The sequence below is a fragment of the Somniosus microcephalus genome, chromosome 3, assembly GCF_052327205.1.
Source record: "Somniosus microcephalus isolate GS21.2 chromosome 3, FLI_Smic_1.0, whole genome shotgun sequence".
Taxonomy (NCBI): Eukaryota; Metazoa; Chordata; class Chondrichthyes; order Squaliformes; family Somniosidae; genus Somniosus; species Somniosus microcephalus.
The window spans coordinates 116,239,671-116,259,005 of NC_140989.1; the positions used below are offsets into that span (position 1 = coordinate 116,239,671).

A 19,335-nucleotide genomic window follows, 5' to 3' on the forward strand; every position below is an offset into this window, starting at 1 on the left:
TCCCTTACCTCTTTAGTCATCCCTGGCTGTTTTTTATGGCAAATAGAGCTCTTGCCCCTCGGGGGTATAAACTGGTTCTGTATCACCTCAAATTCTTTTTTGAACATCTCCCACTGGTGGTCTGTCATTTTACCCATTAACAGATTTGCCCAGTTTACTGTGGACAGTCTCTGTCTCATCCCTTTGAAGTCGGCCTTACCCAAATCTAGAATCTTAGTAGCTGTTTTGCGTTTCTCCCTTTCAAACGCTACGTTGAACTCGATCATGTTATGATCGACATTGGATAAATGTTCATGCACAGTTAGGCTGTTAACTAAATCTGGCTTATTACTCATTACTAAATCTAATATGGCACGCCCCTTGTTGCCTCTAGGACATATTGTTGTAGAAAACTATCCCAGATACACTCAAGAAATTCACTACCTTTCTGACAGGTGCTAGTCTGCTTATCCCAAGCTATATGAAAGTTAAAATCTCCCATTAAAACCACTCTGCCTTTACTACACGCTTGTCTAATCTCTGCATTTATACAACGTAGCACTTCACAGCTGCTACCAGGGGGCCTGGACACAACTCCCACTACAGCCTTAATTTTTTTTTCTATTTCTTAATTCTACTCATAAAGTCTCCACTGCCTGCTTGCCTCTCGTTATATCCTCTCTTATCATTGAAGTGATTTCATCCTTAATCGCTAAGGCTACTCCTACCCCACTGCCATTTTCCCTATCTTTCCTGTAGACCTTATAACCTGGTACATTTAGTTCCCAGTCCAGACCATCTTGCAGCTATGTCTCAGTAATGGTTACCATGTCATACCCTCCAATTTGAATTTGCGCCTGCAGTTCATTCAGTTTATTCCTTGTACTCCGTGCGTTTGTATAAAGAACGCTTATTTGGGACACACACTTTAGCCTGTCCTTCGGCTCTAATGTTTTTCTTGCTTGTTTCTTATTTCTTCTACCTGGTTTAATCACTTTACATCTTTTAGTTTTCCCTTTACCTGTAGTGCCTAAAGCACAATTTCTGACTGCTACTCTACTCTCTTCCCTTGCGTTTGTTTTTGAACTACTATTTCTACTACAATTTCCACCTGAGCCCTCCCCCCATTTACTAGTTTAAAGTCATTGTGACCGCCCTATTTATCCTTTCCGCTAGGACCCTGGTCCCGGACCGGTTCAGGTGGAGCCCGCCACAATGGTACAGTTCCTTCCTGTCCTAATACTGGTGCCGGTGCCCGTGCCCCATGAAATGGAACCCCTCTTTTCCACACCACTCCTTTAGCCACGTGTTTACTTCCCTAATCAACTTATCCCTACGCCAATTTGCACATGGCTCAGGTAATAATCCAGAGATTATAACCCTTGAGGTCCTGTTCTTTAATTTAGCTTCTAGTTCCTGGTACTCCCCAAACAGGACCTCTTCCTACTCTCCACTATGTTGTTGGTTCCAACATGGATCACAACGACTGGATCCTCCCCCTCCCTCTCCAGTATCCTTTTCAAGCCGGTTCGAGATGTCCTTTACCCTGGCACCAGGTAGGCAACATACCATGTGGGACACTTGCTCCTGCTTACAAATAATGCTATCTGTCCACCCAATTATAGAATCCCCTACAACTACCACATTACGCTTCCTCTCCTCGTCCTCCTCCCCCCTGAAGACACCCTCCTGCTCCGAAGTGCCATGGTCCGCATTTTGGCTGTCCTTCCGATTAGTCTTTATCCTTATCCTCACAGGTAGCAAGTACATTGTACCTGTTGGATAGGATCAGTTTCTGAGGATCCTCATTCTCTTTCTTACCTGGGTTCCCCTTACTCTGCACACTATCGGTCACACCAACCCTGTTTTGATCCTGCACCTCTCTGAGGTGTGACCGAGGTCTGGAGCAAACTGTCCAGATACTCTTCCCCCTCCCTTATGTGTCTTTGAGTGTCTCCAACTCGCACTCCAGCTCAAAGCCCCTGAACTGGAGAGATTTAAGACGGAGACATCTGCTGCAGACATGTTCGCTCAGGACAGTGTTGCTGTCCACAAACTCCCACATACTGCAGTCCAGATCATGAGGTGTCAGTTAGAATATTGAATTCAATGTCAAATTAGATACAGAAAGTGAAATAAAGAGAGGGAAAGAAAAATGAGGTTAAGACAGAGATAAGAGACAGAAAGAAAAAGTGACACAATTATTTAAATTTTTATATTTTTTAAAATCTCCAACAATAGTTAAAATCTGAAGGAATGAGACTCCACACTTGTAAAAGTTAATTTTCAGTGCAAGAGAGGTTATTCGGCAATAACTAAGCCTTATCAAGCCATAAAAATTTTACTTGCACTGGAATGGACAAGCCCTAACTTTTTCTGGCGAGTTTAGTATGTATATATCACGTAAGTACAGTCCGTGCCTGCATGCATCAAGACCTGGACGACATTCAGGCTTGGACTGATAAGTGGCAAGTAACATTTTCGCCACACAAGTGCCAGGCAATGACTATCTCCAACAAGAGAGCATCTAACCACCGCCCCTTGACATTCAACGGCATTACAATCGCCGAAACCCCCACCATCAACATCCTGGATGTCATCAGTGACCAGAAACTTAACTGGACCAGTCACATAAATAATGTGGCTACAAGAGCAGGTCAGAAGCTGGGTATTCTGCAGCAAGAGTCTCACCTCCTGACTCCCCAAAGCCTTTCCACCATCTACAAGGCACAAGTCAGAAGTGTGACGGAATACTCTCCACTTGCCTGGATGAGTGCAGCTCCAACAACACTCGAAGCTCGACACCATCCAGGACACAGCAGCCTGCTTGATTGGCACCCCATTCACCACCTTAAACATTCACTCCCTCCACCACCGGCACACCGTGGCTGCAGTGTGTACCATCTACAAGATGCACCGCAGCAAGTCGCCAAGGCTTCTTTGACAGCACCTCCCAAAGCCGCAACCTGTACCACCTAGAAGGACAAGGGCAGCAGACGCATGAGAACACCACCACTTGTAAGTTCCCCTCCAAGTCACACACCATTATGACTTGGAAAAATATCACAGTTCCTTCATAGTCGCTGGGTCAAAATCCTGGAACTCCCTCCCTAACAGCACTGTGGGAATCAAAAGAGGAACGGTACTGTGGGAGTACCTTCACCACACGGACTGCAGCAGTTCAAGAAGGCAGCACACCACCACCTTCTCGAGGGCAATTAGGGATAGGCATAAATGCTGGCATTGCCAGTGGATCCTACATCCCGTGAATGAATATATATTTTTTTTAAGTTCCACGTATTTCAATGCCGTGTCTCTCGGCGAGATACCATTATAGCGCAGCTTCTGGAGAAGCAGGACAACTCGGGCAGCAACTTCTTGATTTCCACATTTAACTGTGCTTGTGCAGTCACCGGAAGTTTCTGTCTGATTTACACTTTAATAGCGGTGAGTGCTGTTAGCCTTGCCGTTATTTCTACAGCAAAATCTGGCTATTGTTTAAATCTTTTTAGCGTTCATTATTATCCATCATGAAATGTTTGAAAGTCAGGCATTCAGCTCCCGGCCCTTCATTCTACCCGTTAGTCCTCTTCCCACTTTTTTAAATTTTTCATAGGCCCATCCAAGGCCCCCTCCAGGCTCTGATTGTCTTGGGAGAAGTTATTTCTGTGTAATAATTCTGTTCAAAAGCTGTGCAGAACTTTCCCCATTCCTGTTTTTGGAATGCACGGAAACTTGCTTTTTCTTGACATTCTGTGGACGATGCCACAGGAGATCCACTAGCTTATCGTTGGAAAGGAAAAAAAACCCATTTCGCTAGATAGTGTAGTAAACTATTTGACAGTGTAGTAAACTATTTGACAGCGGGGATACATCACGCCAGTGGCCATTCCTGGCCTCCCCCAATGTTTACACAAGTGCACTGCAGCAGGCGTCGCTGGATGGCGCTTAGTAGTATGGGGGATTAAAAAGAAGTTTAGGGACACTGGGGACCAGGTTGTAGTACCTTGTTACTGTATGGTTGTGATTAACTTAGTAGAATTTGGGATTGGGCCTCAAACTTTTCTGTTTGCAGTTTAGTATTACACTGTACAGTGCATTTACCCACTGAGTCACTAAGGCAACATCTTTTTAAATAGAGATTATTTTATTACTTGCAGCGAACAATGACTAGCATGAGGGCTTTCTGCTTTATACTGGAAAGTTGTCAATCAGTACAAGCAGCAAATTTTCTGACAAGGTCGGTGGCGCTTGCCATTCGTTACGCTTACAGCTGCCCACAGACTTTTCGTGGGCTTTTGAGCGGCAACTTGTTGTCATCGGCATCTGAACCCTGTGCAGGGGATGTGGGACCTGTGTGAACAGGGCAAGCAACAGCTTGTCTGTTCAACCAGTCAGATTGAAGAATCCTCACTGAGGCAAGCAGAGTCTAAACCAGGAAGTATAAGTTAGAATATTTAATTCAATGTAAAATCACGTACAGAAATCGAAATAAAGAGTGGGAAGAAAGATGGGATTAAGAGACAAAGAAAAAGTAAAAAATAATTATTTTAATTTTTAAGAAAATCTCCAACAATAATTAAGATCTGAAAGAATGAGACTCTGCACTTGTAAAAATTAATTTTCAGTGCCAGAGCGGTTGTTTGGCAGTAATTGAAACTTATCACAGCGCTAAAAATTCACTTACGTTGAATGGACAAGCCGTAACTCTCTTTTCTGGCGTGTTTAGTGGGTAAATACTGCAACTTCATGCCCTTGCGTGTTGCGTGCCAATGCCAAGCCTATGTGGAGGAGCAGGGAAAATTGGACCACAACTTCTGGCGTCCACATGTACATAGTAAAGCGCATGTGCAGACGCCAGAAGTTGCTGTCCGATTTACACCATAATAACAGTGAGTGCTGATGGCCTCATTTATTATTACTGCAAAATCAGGGTCATTACGTTTGACAAATGAATTATATTTTTTAAACTCAGTAATTTTTATATGACTTGTATTAATTTAACAGACAAACAACGCAGATGATCCCTGGTCTAACTGGAACACTAGTTCAGTTGGGAACTGGAGCACTAATAATGCAGGTAACGGTGGAAATGCCTGGAATGCAGTAAACTGGCCGGCAAACACAGAGAGTTCAAATGCACAGAAAAATAGCACTGCAGATAATTGGGACACGACTGGCTATGGTCATCCACAGGCCTACCAGGGTCCAGGTCAGTGGCAGTAAACTTATAGTACAGTTCTCTAATGTTCAGACCTACAGTTCAATAGGGTATTTTAGTAAGATTTCTGAGGACTTGCTGCTACATTGCTCTATGTGCGTCTGTATATCATTGTTTTATGTCTGTGCTTGAGACTAATGATGGCTTTAATAGAGATGAAACGCATATGGGTATTGCCTGAAAGTAATGACCTGCAAGGTGGGGAGGTTGGGGGTGGGTGGGTGGGGAGAATGAGTAAATGAATGAAGGGGGAAGTGTATGTTGCAGTTTCATCAATCAATGAAGAAAACTACACTAATAAAATTCTGCATTATTTGATGTCTAGTGATAGGTTGCTTACGTGACTAGAATGATGATGGCTGTTTCAAAACAATGAGAGCTTTAAACAAAAATACTGAATTATTAACATTAAACATGTTTAGCTGTTGCATTGTAGTAGAAGCTTGCATACAGTAGACAAGTGCTCAGTTTGTGTTGCAGTCCGAACACCGCATGAGAGGCCAGCACAAAGTTAACCAGCTTCACTGTCATCTAACTGCTCACTTTTTGAACATGTTTTAACTCAGCACCTCCACATGTACGTTAGCAGTACTCCTCTGATTCAAATTTTCTTCTTTTGGAAAAATAAAAAATTGAACTGTTGTAAACTGAACTGACCTGTTTCCTGTTAGTTCCCTGCCAGTTCAGTGCACGTTTGTTCACTGTCCCGTGCTACAATTAAACCTAGAATTCAGTATCCAGCAATGTTTTCTGTCTGTTCTTTTTCTTTACAGGATCACTAGCTCCTACCTAAGCCATTTTTTGTTGCGTCTTTTGTCTCTGACAAATTGCCTGATTGAATATCCGGTATTTCAGTAGGTTCACAATTGACTTTGTTTTAAACCCAGCACATAAAATCAGGAATATTTTCAAGTATTGTTTTAGTCATAACTGTGTGACTGTCTTTCGGCAAATGATAATGAGAAATTATGAATTTGTGACTCCGAATGGCTTGTTATTTAAAATGAGTTTTTAAATTGTAAATCTATTATTTTCCTTGGGCATTCACGTGGAAAAAAAAAAGTCTTCACAGTCGCTACTAAAGTGTTGACGAAATACTGTCTTGAACTTCTGCTTTGATCATACATGCTTTTGTTCTGTTTCACTTAGCATCATGTCTCTTGCAATCTAAATTTGCAACTTTTCAGTTTTTAATCGAAATATTCATAGTGCAATAAATTGTTCTTGACGAGTGCCGAAGCAATGGAAGACTGGCAGAAGTCTAGAGCTTATCTGATGCTGAAGTGATGGGAGCAGTGGGGAGGAACACTGCTCTTTTGGGATATGCTAGATAGTAGCTGTTAGGGAACCATGTCTAATCTTTCCTGGATTGTCAACTTTGGGTACTGGATGAAGAGAGGGGGGTGAAATTGGGCTTTGTAGCGCCTGTTTTTTGGGTGCTACGATGCCCCTTAAGCGTCGCAAATGACGATGGGAAGTGCGCCAGACGGCATCTTCGTAAAGGTGTTTGCGCGCACGCACCTAACATCCACTGGCAGCATGCAGAGCAGGCAGATCGTGATGTCAATCCGCGTGCAATGGTGATTTGACGCCAACGCTGCCATTTTGGAGCTCCACGCTCCAGCCCACGACCTCTCTTAACCTCTCACAGCTGAACACAACGTTAAACAACATGAAGGACCCCCCACCAGTGCTATTTAAAGGAAACATAAACTACTTGCAGGTTAGTTGCTGGTTTATTTCTTCTGGCTGTTGCTGCAACTCTATGCGTTTTGAGTGCTTTCTATAGTTGGTTAAAGTTTCAGTAGTCTCTACAGGGAGACTAGGCGGTCTGGCAGGTGCTGAAGTACTTTTTTGCTGACTTAAAGGCTTCTGCACAGACCAGTTGCTCCCAGACATGGGTGGACTAGTAGACCTTCCTCTTCACATTTGAGCTTGACTGGGAGAATGAAGAGAGGCCACGCAGAGCAGGACAAGCTGCTAGAAAAGGGAGGAGGAGGGGGAGAAGGGCTTTCAGCAGAAGGCCATATCCACAGAGGGTGTTCAGGGAGCAATTCTCATACATGAACTTCAGCAACAACCAATGCTTGGGACGTCTGCACTTCACTAAAGAGGTCCTCACTGAAATCTGCCACCTGCTGCAGCTACAACTCCAACCGCTGAGAAGGGCAAGGATCGCATTGCCTGGGAAGGTGACCGTGGCTCTGTGTCTAGCTCCTTCCCAGCTGCTGCTGGAGATATAAGTGACATCTCTCAGTTTGCAGTGCACTCACTGCTGCATAAGGGAGGTCACTGAGGCTCTCTATGCAAAGAGAGACAACTTCATCTCATTCCCTCTTGCCAGAGACAAGCAGGTGGAGCGAGCATGAGGGTTTGCAAGGATTGCAGGCTTGCCCATGGTGTAGGATGCCATTGACTGCATGCACATCACTTTACGTGCACTTCATGTCAACTCTGCCATGCACCTGAACCGAAAGAGTTGGCACTCATTGTGCAGCTGGTGTGTGACCACAGGCAACACATCTTGCAGGTCAGTGGCTGGTATCCTGGCAGCAATCACGATGCATTCATTCTGCCGCAGTCCTTTGTGCCAGCTGTATTTCAACCACCATGGCAAACCAAAGGGTGGCTACTGGGGGACAAGGGGTATCCGCTGACTATGTGGCTGGTGACTCCGGTCTGCAACCCATGCACGCGTGCATAGCAGGCATACAACGAGAGCCATGTGGCTATAAGAAATCTTCCAGAGCAGACCATTGGCACCCTGAAGCAACGATTCCGCCACCTGGACCGCTCTGGAGGAGCCCTGCAGTACTTGGCTGAAGGGGTCTCGAGATCTGTCGTGGTATGCTGCACAACCTTGCCATCATGAGGGAACAGCCCTTGCCACCACCTATCGGTCAAGAAGCTGAGGAGGGGACAAAGTTAGAGGAGGAAGGGGTAGCTGCAATCTGGACAGCCCCTACAGCTCCTATAAGGTGCTGCCCCAGTGGCTACAGCATGGTTGGTGACTTTCAGTGGAGAAGATTGCAGATGTCCTTGGAGGGCAACTTCAAGCAGCTCTTGGCCTAGAAGGCTTGGCTTCAGACTGCACCATCTTGGCAGGGGTGGGAGCAGGAATGCTGTCATCCTGAGAGGACTCCATACAGCCACCGCCACTCTCCTGGGGCGACGCCTCGGCAATCCTAGTACTCTGTTGGAGAGCAAATTGCTGAAGTGCTGTGATGCCCTGGAAGCCCCTTTTTGAAGTCCCTTTGAACAGTGGTTTCCAGAGCCATGATGACACCAGTCTGAGCTTCCGCTGCAGCATTCAGATGTTGGATGGATGATGCTTGTGCTGCAATGGAAGCTGAGACATCGGCCATCAGATGCAGCAGTATGGTTGGTTCCACAGGTGTGCTGCTGGAGGTAGCCATCTGTTCCATGTTGGAAAGGATGGGCTCCAATCTCTACGCAATGCCCTGTGTCCAAATCGGTGCCAGACTCCTCCATGCTCCCTGACATTGAACGCAGGCTTTCCAGTGCACCAAGCATTTGGGTGTGTACACCCTTCAGCCTTCTTCTGTAGCATGGCTCATCAAAGTCGTCATCTGAGTCCTCTGCAACAGAACTAGTGTGCGACCTCGCCCTCCGGCAAGCTGGCACCTGCACTATCCTTTTCCCCCTGCTCTGGCTGTAGCGCACTTGTGCCCGGTGTCTCACCACGTGCAGATCCCACCTCCTGTGCTATCCTCTAAATTACAAGCAGTGTCGATATCTGAGCTGGTGGCTGCGACTCTGAAATCGAGTGACTGTGTGTCTTCGTCTTCACTGTTGTCTTGCTCTTCCTTCACTATCTGCGCAGGCTGCAGTTTTTGGGCATCTGAAAGGAAAAAGGACAAGGGTAGGGTAGTGGTGGAGGGAGAAGAGAAAGTAAGAAGTGCATGTTTACACCATCAGCAGCTTCAGCAGAAGTGGGATGAGAGAAGAAGGATTAGGTATGCAGATATCCTCATCATCAATCGCTTCAGGCCACTGCCTTAGCAATGGCCCTTCCCATATTGGCCAGCACCATCTCCGTGGGGGTTGGATCATGCAGGCACGTCTCTTCCCCCTCTGGTTAGTTCGTGCTGCCTCTGGTGTGCCACCTTCGCCTGCAAGAGGGAGGGAAGTGTGTCGTGCAATATTTTTGGGTGATGTGGCTGTCATGGTTGAACAGCTGCCAGTGTGTGCAAGCTGTGAGATCTGAATTTGAGGTTTGCAACGGTGCTAAGTGTGTGAGGTTAAAGTCAAGCATATGAATGTTGGGTATGAGTTCTGATAGAGATTGTTGGTAGATGAGTGGTGGGGTGTGGTGAATTGAGTTGAGGACGGAGATGCAGTTGGTAGGATGTGGCATTTGAATATGCATTCACTGACCTTGACTAATCTTGAGATCATTAAACTTCTTCCTGCACTGCATCCATGTTCTTATACGCTCCACTATCTCTTGCCACTGCCTTCTGAGCGTGTCTGGAGGGCCTACGGCCGCCCTGAGGATACAGGACATCTCTCCTTTTTTCCACCCCTTCAACTAAGACCTCCAGTGCAGCGTCTGAAAACCTTGGTGCCTGCTGTCTCCCATGACCAGCCATTGCTGATTGTTGCATAACACCAGCAACCCCTTTAAAGAGGTGCAGGCTAGCTTTAAGTACTGCTAGGCACTCACAATATTGGGCCCCCTGCTGATGCGTGCAGCCAGTGAACAGCGTGGAGAGCACTGGCTGCATGCAGCAATCATGGAAGTGAGCAAACAGCATGAAGTTGGCGTCCTGCCTGCATTTCAATCAATGGGTGTGGATTAATCACGCATCGCGATCCGTGTCTGTTTTTGGAGGTTATCCAATTTAACCCCCAGAGAGTTTGCAATGGTTAGCTTGAGTTGAGCATTGCCAATAGACTAGAAGGAACTTTTGATTGTGGCCCCAAATGTTCGAGGCCATCCAGAGTGCAGAAATAGGAGACTGCAAAGTTGAACTAATTTGATCTTTGTTAAGTTTTTAGTCTGAAGCACCTCTGCTATAATTGCAACCATTGGATTATTTTTGTTTTCACCACCTTCTGGAAGTTTGAACAGAGATCTCATAGTATTATCTGACTAAGCAATCTGTAATGGATTTTTATTTTTTGGCAGTTAATGCAGATTTGGAACCAGTCATAAATTACTCCAAATTTAGAAGGCAGCGAGTAAGATCGATCAGAGATTGAGAGAATCTTAATTTCTAAAAATTTTAAATCCATACCTTTTGAAACCGTGAAGTAGCACTATCTGATTTTATGTCTCTCTGCTTCGTATGTAACATTTGAAGTTGAATTTGTTTGTAATTTCAATAGTTTTTGGGTTCTCTATCAACTGCCCAAGAAATATGCAAGAAAAACCTAATCACTCTCTGACTGCCTGCCCTTATGAGCTACTTGAACACTCTCTTTAGCAGGGTTATGCACATTTCCCATATTCTTAAATTGCTGTTCTGTATAAGATTCTGTTAGTCTGGGTGTATAACTCCTGTTTCTTCACATTCGTATTGGATTTGCTACTCTGTAGGTGCTGCAGATGATGATGAATGGGATGATGATTGGGATGAGTCCAAACCGTCTCCAAATATTCTTCCTCGCACAGAGTCTGAGTCAGCAGAGACTGGTTTGGCTCGTGGAGCTCCTCGCAACAGTTCGGTGAAAATGTCACTCAATAGGTAACAGCAATAAGTAGCAGATGTATGCTTCATGTTCTTGTTGCAAAGTCAGTGAAAAATAAATTTCCTTCATAAAATTAATAGTTGTCCAAGTAATATATCACAGAAATCACAGAAACCCCACAGTGCAGATAGAGGCCATTTTGGCCCATCGAGCCTGCACCGACACATATCCCACCCTATCCCCGTAACCCCACGTATTTAATCCCCCTAACACTAAGGGTCAATTTATCATAGCCAATCAACCTAACCCGCACATCTTTGGACTGTGGGAGGAAACCGGAGCACCCGGAGGAAACCCACGCAAACACGGGGAGAATGTGCAAACTCCACACAGACAGTCGCCCGAGGCCGGATTCGAACCCGGGTCCCTGGTGCTGTGAGGCAACAGTGCTAACCACTATGCCACCGTGTGCCAAAACAGATGCTTAACATTAAACTTCTCAAGCTTTTGGCTTTGTTGGTGTGTGTAGGTGTAATCTTGTGCATCTATATGTAATATATTAATTATTATTGATTTAAGAGGGTGAAATTCCTTTTTTTTGAGAACAATTAACCTGCTAATGGAATCACAGAGATGTGGCTTTGAAACCTGCAATTTCCTGAGTAGCTATTTAACTATGGGAAAACACAGGCAGTGTCATTTTTTTTGTTTCAAAGGTATTTTACCCCATAAAACCTGATCTATTGTAAGAAAATAATATTTGTATTAAAATTTATCTATATACTGTATTCTGTGATGGCAAGATATTCTGAACTTACAACAAAGTGTAGGAACATAGAAACAGGAGTAGGCCATTCAGCTCCTCGTGCCTGTTCTGCCATTCAATTAGATCATGGGTGATCTATACTAACTCCTTTTACCCACCTTGGTTCTATATCCCTTAGTTTTTTTGTTAGGCAAGGGTACTATCAATCTCCGATTTAAAATTTTAAATTGACATAGCCTGAACAGCTTTTTGGAAAAGAGAATTCCAGATTTCTTCTACCCTTTTTGTGAAAAAGACTTCACTCCTGAACGGCCTAGCTCTAATTTTAAGGTTATGTGCCCTTGTTCTGGACTCCTCCACCAGAGGAAATAGTTTCTCTTTATCTATCCTATCATATCCTTTAATCATCTTGTATACCTTAATCAGATCACCCTATACTCAAGGGAATGCAAGCCAAGTTTATGCAATCTGTCCTTTATAATTTAATCCTCTAAACACCAGTATCATTCTGGTGAATCCGCACTGTACTCCCTCCCAGGCCAATATATTATTCTTGAGGTACGATGCCCCAAACTGAACACAGTACTCCAGATGGGGTCTGACCAAGGCTCTCAACAAGCGAAACATAGTTTCCTCCCGTTTGTAATCTAGCACCCTGGGATAAAGGCCAAAATTCCATAACTGTTTTGATTGTACCTTTCTTGAGGAATTATGCTGATTGTAGATGATGCATATGTAAATCAGGTTAATTAGAGAATACACTTTCTAGTGTAATTCTGTGACTGTTATCTGGAGAGCTTACTTATTTAATTAGGGATAATCTGCAATGTGTTATACTAGACTTACTTTACTTTTATTGGCAAATTTTGATTCTTGCCAAAATAGACTTTATGCCATAGGCTGCATTGCTCAGCCCTTGAGTTAACACCCATCAGATAAGATTTTCACCGATATATATTTTCAGACTATGTTGTCTTCTATGACATTGTAATGTCATAAACTGCTTTGTAGCCTCTAACTGTAATTGAGATTTATTTTTTCTTAAATAATCAAATATTCATTTTAGCATCATGTTTGCAAATAAACCAAAAAGAAATTGTCAAATGCTTTTTTATTAATAAGCGATTGTGTCCTTTTAAATATCTAAAGCATTACTGTACCAGTGTTTGCCAGTGGCTCAGTTGGTTGCACACTCGCCTCTGAGTCAAAAGGTTGCGGGTTCAGGCCCCACTTCAGTGACTTGAGTACATAAATCTAGGCTGACACTCCAGTGCAGTACTGAGGGAGTGCTGTGCTGTCAAAGGTGCAGTCTTTCAGTTGAGACATTAAACCGAGGCCCCGTCTGCTGTCTCAGGTGGACGTAAAAGATCCCATGGCACTATTCTGGGGAGTTATCCCCAGTGTCCTGGCCAATATTTATCCCTCAACCAACATAACAAAAATAGATTATCTGGCCGTTAGCATATTGCTGTTTGTGGGACCTTGCTGTGCACAAATTGGCTGCTGCGTTTCCCACATTACAACAGTGACTCCACTTCAAAAGTACTTCATTGGCTGTAAAGCGCTTTGAGACGTTGGGTGCTCGTGAAAGACTTGCATTTATATAGCGTCTTTCTTTCTTTCAGTGTCTGTGCATGTGTGCTGCTTCCCTGGTAGACTGCCCATGTCAACATTTCTCATGATTTAAGCATTTTTAAAAAAGGTTTCTTGGAATCCTTTTTGATAACGGAACAGTTTTGAAAATTTAAGTTTCACATCCTTAATCTGTTTTTGTCTCTTGAAGGTAATGTTTAGTGTTTTTGCTTAGAAAGAATTTTACATTTTACATTACCAAGGCTGGGAACTCAACATCCAGGGGTATTCAGGAAAGACAGGCAAAAAGGAAAAGGAGGTGGGGTAGCATTGCTGGTTAAAGAGCAGATTAACACAATAGTAAGGAAGGATATTAGCTCTGATGATGTGGAATCTGTATGGGTAGAGCTGAGAAATACCAAGGGGCAGAAAACGTTAGTGGGAGTTGTATACAGACCCCCAAACAGTAATGCCGAGGTTGGGGATGGCATTAAATGGGAAATTAGAGATGCGTGCAATAAGGACACAGCAGTTATCATGGGTGACTTTAATCTACATATAGATTGGGCTAACCAAATTAGTAACAGTACTGTGGAGGAGGAATTCCTGGAGTGTATACGGGATGGTTTCCTGGACCAATATGTTGAGGAACCAACTAGAGATCAGGCCATCTTAGACTGGGTATTATGTAATGAGAAAGGATTACTTAGCAATCTTGTTGTGCAAGGCCCCCTGGGGCGGAGCGATCATAATATGATCGAATTCTTCATTTAAGATGGAGAGTGAAGTAGTTGACTCGGAGACTAGGGTCCTGAATTTAAATAAAGGAAACTGCGATGGTATGAGGCGCGAGTTGGGTAGGATGGATTGGGGAATGTCACTCAAAGGGTTGACGGTGGATATGCAATGGCAAACATTTAAAGATCGCATGGATGAAGTACAGAATTTGTTCATCCCTGTTTGGCATACAAATAAAACAAAAAAGGTGACTCAACCATGGCTAACAAGGGAAATTAGGGATAGCATAAGATCCAAGGAGAGGACATATAAATATGAGGAGAGATTGGGTCGATTGGGCTTGTACTCGCTAGAGTTTAGAAGAATGAGAGGGAATCTCATTGAAACTTAGAAAATTCTAACAGGACTATGCAGGAAGGATGTTCCCGATGGCGGGGGTTGTCCAGAACCAGAGGTCACAGTCTAAAGATAAGGGGTAAGCCATTTAGGTCAGAGATGAGGAGGTATTTCTTCACCCAGAGAGTGGTGAACCTGTGGAATTCTCTACCACAGAAGGCAGTTGAGGCCAAATCATTAAATATATTCAAGAAGGAGTTAGATATATTTCTTAAGGCTAAAGGGATCAAGAGATATGGGGAGAAGGCAGGGACAGGGTACTGAATTTGGATGATCAGCCATGATCTCATTGAATGGTGGAGCAGGCTCGAGGGGCCGAATGGCCTACTCCTGCTCCTATCTTCTAAAATTTAATAGAAACATAGAAGAATTTGATCCTGGCAGAATTAATAATATCAATAGTTCGACTCGGTCAGCAACCTGGGTGCTTCAACAATTGTCCTTTCAACTCACATTGTTGATCTCAGTAACTCCACTGAGTGAGTTGCTTTAATTAGATTATTAAACAGGAAATGAAGGAAAGCAAGAACTCGCATTTATGTAGCATCTTCTCATGACCTCAGGATGTCCCGAGGTACATTACAACTAATCGATTGTTTTTGAAGTCTCGTCACTGTTGGATAGGAAAATATATCCGTCAATTTGTGCACATCAAGGTCACACAAACAGCAAATGAATGAATGACCATATAATGTTTACGTTGAGGGAGGAGTATTGACCAGGAGACTAGGAGGAATCCCTGCTTTTCTTCGAATAGTTCAATTTCATGCTGGTGACACTCCTTTTTAAGATTAACATAGTACAAAATATTTCTAATAAACTAGAATGTAGTGTTTAGTCTCATTGCTCCTTTATCTTGTAGATTCCAACTGTGTTTAAAAACCAATAACAAGAAAATGTGCAAAATTATATGTTGGTTTTGTTGGTTGTGATTAACTGGGAGGTCTTGTATCTGCATACTCCAGATTCACATTTCTTTTTTTGTAGATTTCCAACCTTTTCCAAACATGGGCCTGAAGTCTACCTACTTTCAAAGCAACCATTAAAAACTACTGAGAAGATTACAATCTATGTAAGTTACACAGGTAATTGGGTAGAGAAAATTATTCCTTGGGACAACTTGTACAAATCTTGTTAGGTAGGCTAAGAATACAATTAAAATAATTGAAGCATATTTTCTGTACGTTGGTGATTTTTGAAATATGATAAGTGGATGGTCAACTTGCTGGTGCTTAAGAAAGGAATTGAAGAAGCTGAGACTGTGAGGAGATGGTTTGTTCTTTTGTATACATGAAACCATTTTGCTGGTCTGATGTGTCTAAGGCAATATGAAGCTGAACCGTTCTCTTTTGTAGCCTATATTTTACTGCTTTACTATCTCAAGGGTACTGGAATACAAAGGGGAGGAAGCTCTGCTTCAGTTGTATAGAGCCTTGGTCAGACCCCATCAGGAGTATTGCATTCAGTTTTGGGCAGCACCCATCCGAAAGCATATATTGGCCTTGGAGTGGGTGCAGTACAGATTCACCAGAATGATACCAGGGCTTCGAGGGTTAAATTATGAGGACGGTTGCATAAACTTGGCTTGTATTTCCTTGCATAATGAAGATTGAAAGGTGATCTGATCGAGGTGTTTGAAATGTTAAAAAGATTTCATGAAGGAAATACAGAGAATCAAGAACAAGGGAATCTTAAAATTAGAGCTAGACGATTTAGGGAAATCGGGAAGCAAGGGCCCAGAATATGCTGGGAAAATAACAGAGTTTATTACGCACTAATGTTACTAGTGAGTAAATTGTCCAGCAATTTGTGGCAAGGAAGAAATACCCATGAGTTGTGAACGCCGCAAATTGCTGGACCATTTGTGCTGCTGCGCCATGAGCCTCGCGAAAAGAGCAGCTCGTCGTCTACCTCCCCGTGAGTTTTAATAAATTGCTGTATTTGCACAGTAAATATGAATTAAACTTGTTGCAGAAAGTTAAGGCTGGTACTTAAGTGTAATGACCATCTTAATGACTAGGTTTATGTTCCTGCAATGCCACTCAACCTCTCTGGCCCAGAAAGGGAACAATTGAAACTATGGAGTTTCATTCCTGCAGGTAGTAAATTGTTCAAGACGTTTTAAAAATTTTAAATTTTTACATTTTTTTCCCCCCCTTTTCCTTTTTGAATGTCCGGAAGTGCTGTATTTGCGCGTTAGATACGAACTTAAATCACCACAAAGTTAGATCTTGTCATTTCAAGTGTAAGTACCCTTTTAACAACATGATGATTGTTAATTACTGCTAATCAACCTCTCGCACTGAATTAACTATTACAAGTGTGGCATCTCATACCTTTAAGTACAAATTGTTCTTAGAGATTTTAAACAATGGCAAAAAATGTAAACTTTTTTAAAAATTTCTCTTGTCTCTCTTTTCTCTCTCTCTCTCTCTCTATCCAGTCTTTCTTTCCCTCTCTCTATTTCTCATTCTGTACCTGATTTGACATTGAATTCACCCACTCTAATTTACATTTCCTTTTCATTGGGTCAGTGTTTGCTTTGTCATTGCTTACATTGTATTGACTGGCTCTTTTTTTACTGATCTAGTAGCTGCACCAACATTGACCCGTGGGCTAGGTTTAAATTCCCACTACCGGCCTGCCATTGCTCCTTCCTTGGCCAGTTTATCAGCCAAATCATTTCCATTGGACAAAGTCAACATGGATTTACAAAAGGTAAATCGTGCTTGACTAATCTACTGGAATTTTTTGAGGATGTAACTGGTAAAATAGATAAGGGAGAACCAGTAGATGTGGTGTACTTGGACTTTCAGAAGGCGTTCGATAAGGTCCCGCATAAGCGATTAGCATGTAAAGTTAAGGCACATGGGATTGGGGGCAAGGTATTGACTTGGATAGAGAACTGGTTGGCAGACAGAAAGCAAAGAGTTGGAATAAACGGCTCTTTTTCTGAGTGGCAGGCAGTGACTAGTGGGGTACTGCAGGGATCGGTCCTTGGACCCCAGCTATTCACAATATGTATTAATGATCTAGACGAGGGAACTAGATGTAATCTCTCCAAGTTTGCAGACGACAAAAAGCTGGGTGGGCGTGTGTGCTGTGAGGAGGATGCCGAGAAACTCCAGGATGATTTGGACAGGTTGGGTGATTGGGCAGAAGCATGGCAGATGCAATATAACGTGGATAAATGCGAGGTTATCCACTTTGGTGTCAAAAACAGGAAGGCAGATTATTACATGAATGGCAATAGATTGGGAGAAGGGGAAGTGCAACGAGACCTGGGCGTCCTTGTGCACTAGTCGCTGAAGGTAAGCATGCAGGTGCAGCAGGCGGTTAAGCAGGCAAATGGTACGTTGGCCTTCGTAGCGAGAGGGTTCGAGTACAGGAACAAGGATGTCTTGCTGCAGTTGCACAGAGCCTTGGTGAGACCACATCTTGAGTATTGTGTGCAGTTTTGGTCACCTTATCTGAGGAAGGATGTTCTTGCCGTGGAAGGAGTTCAGCGAAGATTCACCAGGCTGGGATGGCAGGAATGACGTATGAGGAGAGATTGGATCGATTGGGCTTATACTCGCTGGAGTTTAGAAGAATGAGAGGGGATCTCATTGAAACTTATAAAATTCTAACAGGACTAGACAGACTAGATGCAGGAAGGATGTTCCCGATGGTCGGGGAGTCCAGAACCAGGGGTCACAGTCTAAGGATAAGGGGTAAGCCATTTAGGACAGAGATGAGAAGGAATTTCTTCACCCAGAGAGTGGTGAACCTGTGGAATTCTCTACCACAGAAGGCAGTAGAGGCCAATTCATTAAATATATTCAAGAAGGAGTTCGATATATTTCTTAAGGCTAAAGGGATCAAGGGATATGGAGAGAAGGCAGGAATAGGGTACTGAATTTGGATGATCAGCCATGATCTCATTGAATGGCGGAGCAGTCTTGAGGGGCCGAATGGCCTACTCTTGCTCCTATCTTCTATGTTTCTATGTTATCCTGACTGACTTCTCTAGAGTGGCCCTTTCCCTTTTTCCAGTAAACTGTCATTCCATTTTCCTTCACTAATTGTTCAATTGCCAATACAATTCCAATCTCCACTGGCTACAGCCATGTTGCCATATCACTGGAGGACTGCTAACATTGTGCCATTGTTTAAAAAGGGAGAAAGGGATAGATGGAGTAATTACAGGCCAGTCGGCCTAATCTCGTTGGTGGAAAAATTATTGGAAAAAATTCTGAGGGACAGTATAAATCATCACTTAGAAAGGCACGGATTAATCAAGGACAGTCAGCATGGATTTGTTAAGGGAAGGACGTGTCTGAATAACTTGATTGAATTTTTTGAGGAGGGTCGATGAGGGTAGTGCATTTAATGTAGTCTAAGGCTTGCTAAAATCCATGTAGACAAGGTCCCACATGGCAAGTTGGTCTAAAAAGTAAAAGTCCCTGGGATCCAAGGGAAAGTGGCAAATTGGATCCAAAATTGGCTCAGTGGCATGAAGCGAAGGGTAATGATCGACTGGTCTTCTTGTGATTGGAAGGCTGTTTCCAGTGGGGTTCCACAGGGCTCAGTACTAGGTCCCTTGCTTTTTGTGGTGTACATATCAATGATTTAGACTTCAATGTAGGGGGCATGATTAAGAAGTTTGCAGATGATACAAAAAACGGCTGTGGTTGATAGTGAGGAAGATAGCAATGAACTGGTCAGGTGGACAGAAAAGTGGCAAATTAAATTCAATCCGGAGAAGTGTGAGGTAATGCATTTGGGGAGGGCTAACAAGGCAAGGGAATACACAATAAATGGTAGCATACTGAGAAGCGTAAAGGAACAGAGGGACCTTGGAGTGCCTGTCCACAAAACACTGAAGATAGCAGGACAGGTAGATAAGGTGGTTAAGAAGGCATACGGGATACTTTCCTTTTATTAGCCGAGGCATAGAATACAAGAGCAGGGAGGTTGTGCTAGAACTGCATAAAACTCTAGTTAGGCCACAGCTAGAGTACTCGTT

At 43.4% G+C, this 19,335-nt stretch overlaps 1 protein-coding gene across 4 annotated transcripts in view; it reads left to right on the top strand.

Annotated features, from left to right (window-relative positions):
* The window catches only part of snx9b (sorting nexin 9b), a 194,742-nt gene that overhangs the window by 85,438 nt on the left and 89,969 nt on the right, over positions 1 to 19,335 (top strand). For 3 of the 4 annotated variants that reach the window (XM_085981515.1, XM_085981516.1, XM_085981518.1), the window contains 3 exons: positions 4,987 to 5,191; positions 10,764 to 10,911; positions 15,315 to 15,399. In XM_085981515.1, the coding sequence (XP_085837641.1) occupies positions 4,987 to 5,191; positions 10,764 to 10,911; positions 15,315 to 15,399 (438 nt within the window). The remainder of the gene's footprint in view (positions 1 to 4,986; positions 5,192 to 10,763; positions 10,912 to 15,314; positions 15,400 to 19,335) is intronic. The other variant, XM_085981517.1, reaches the window with a different exon arrangement.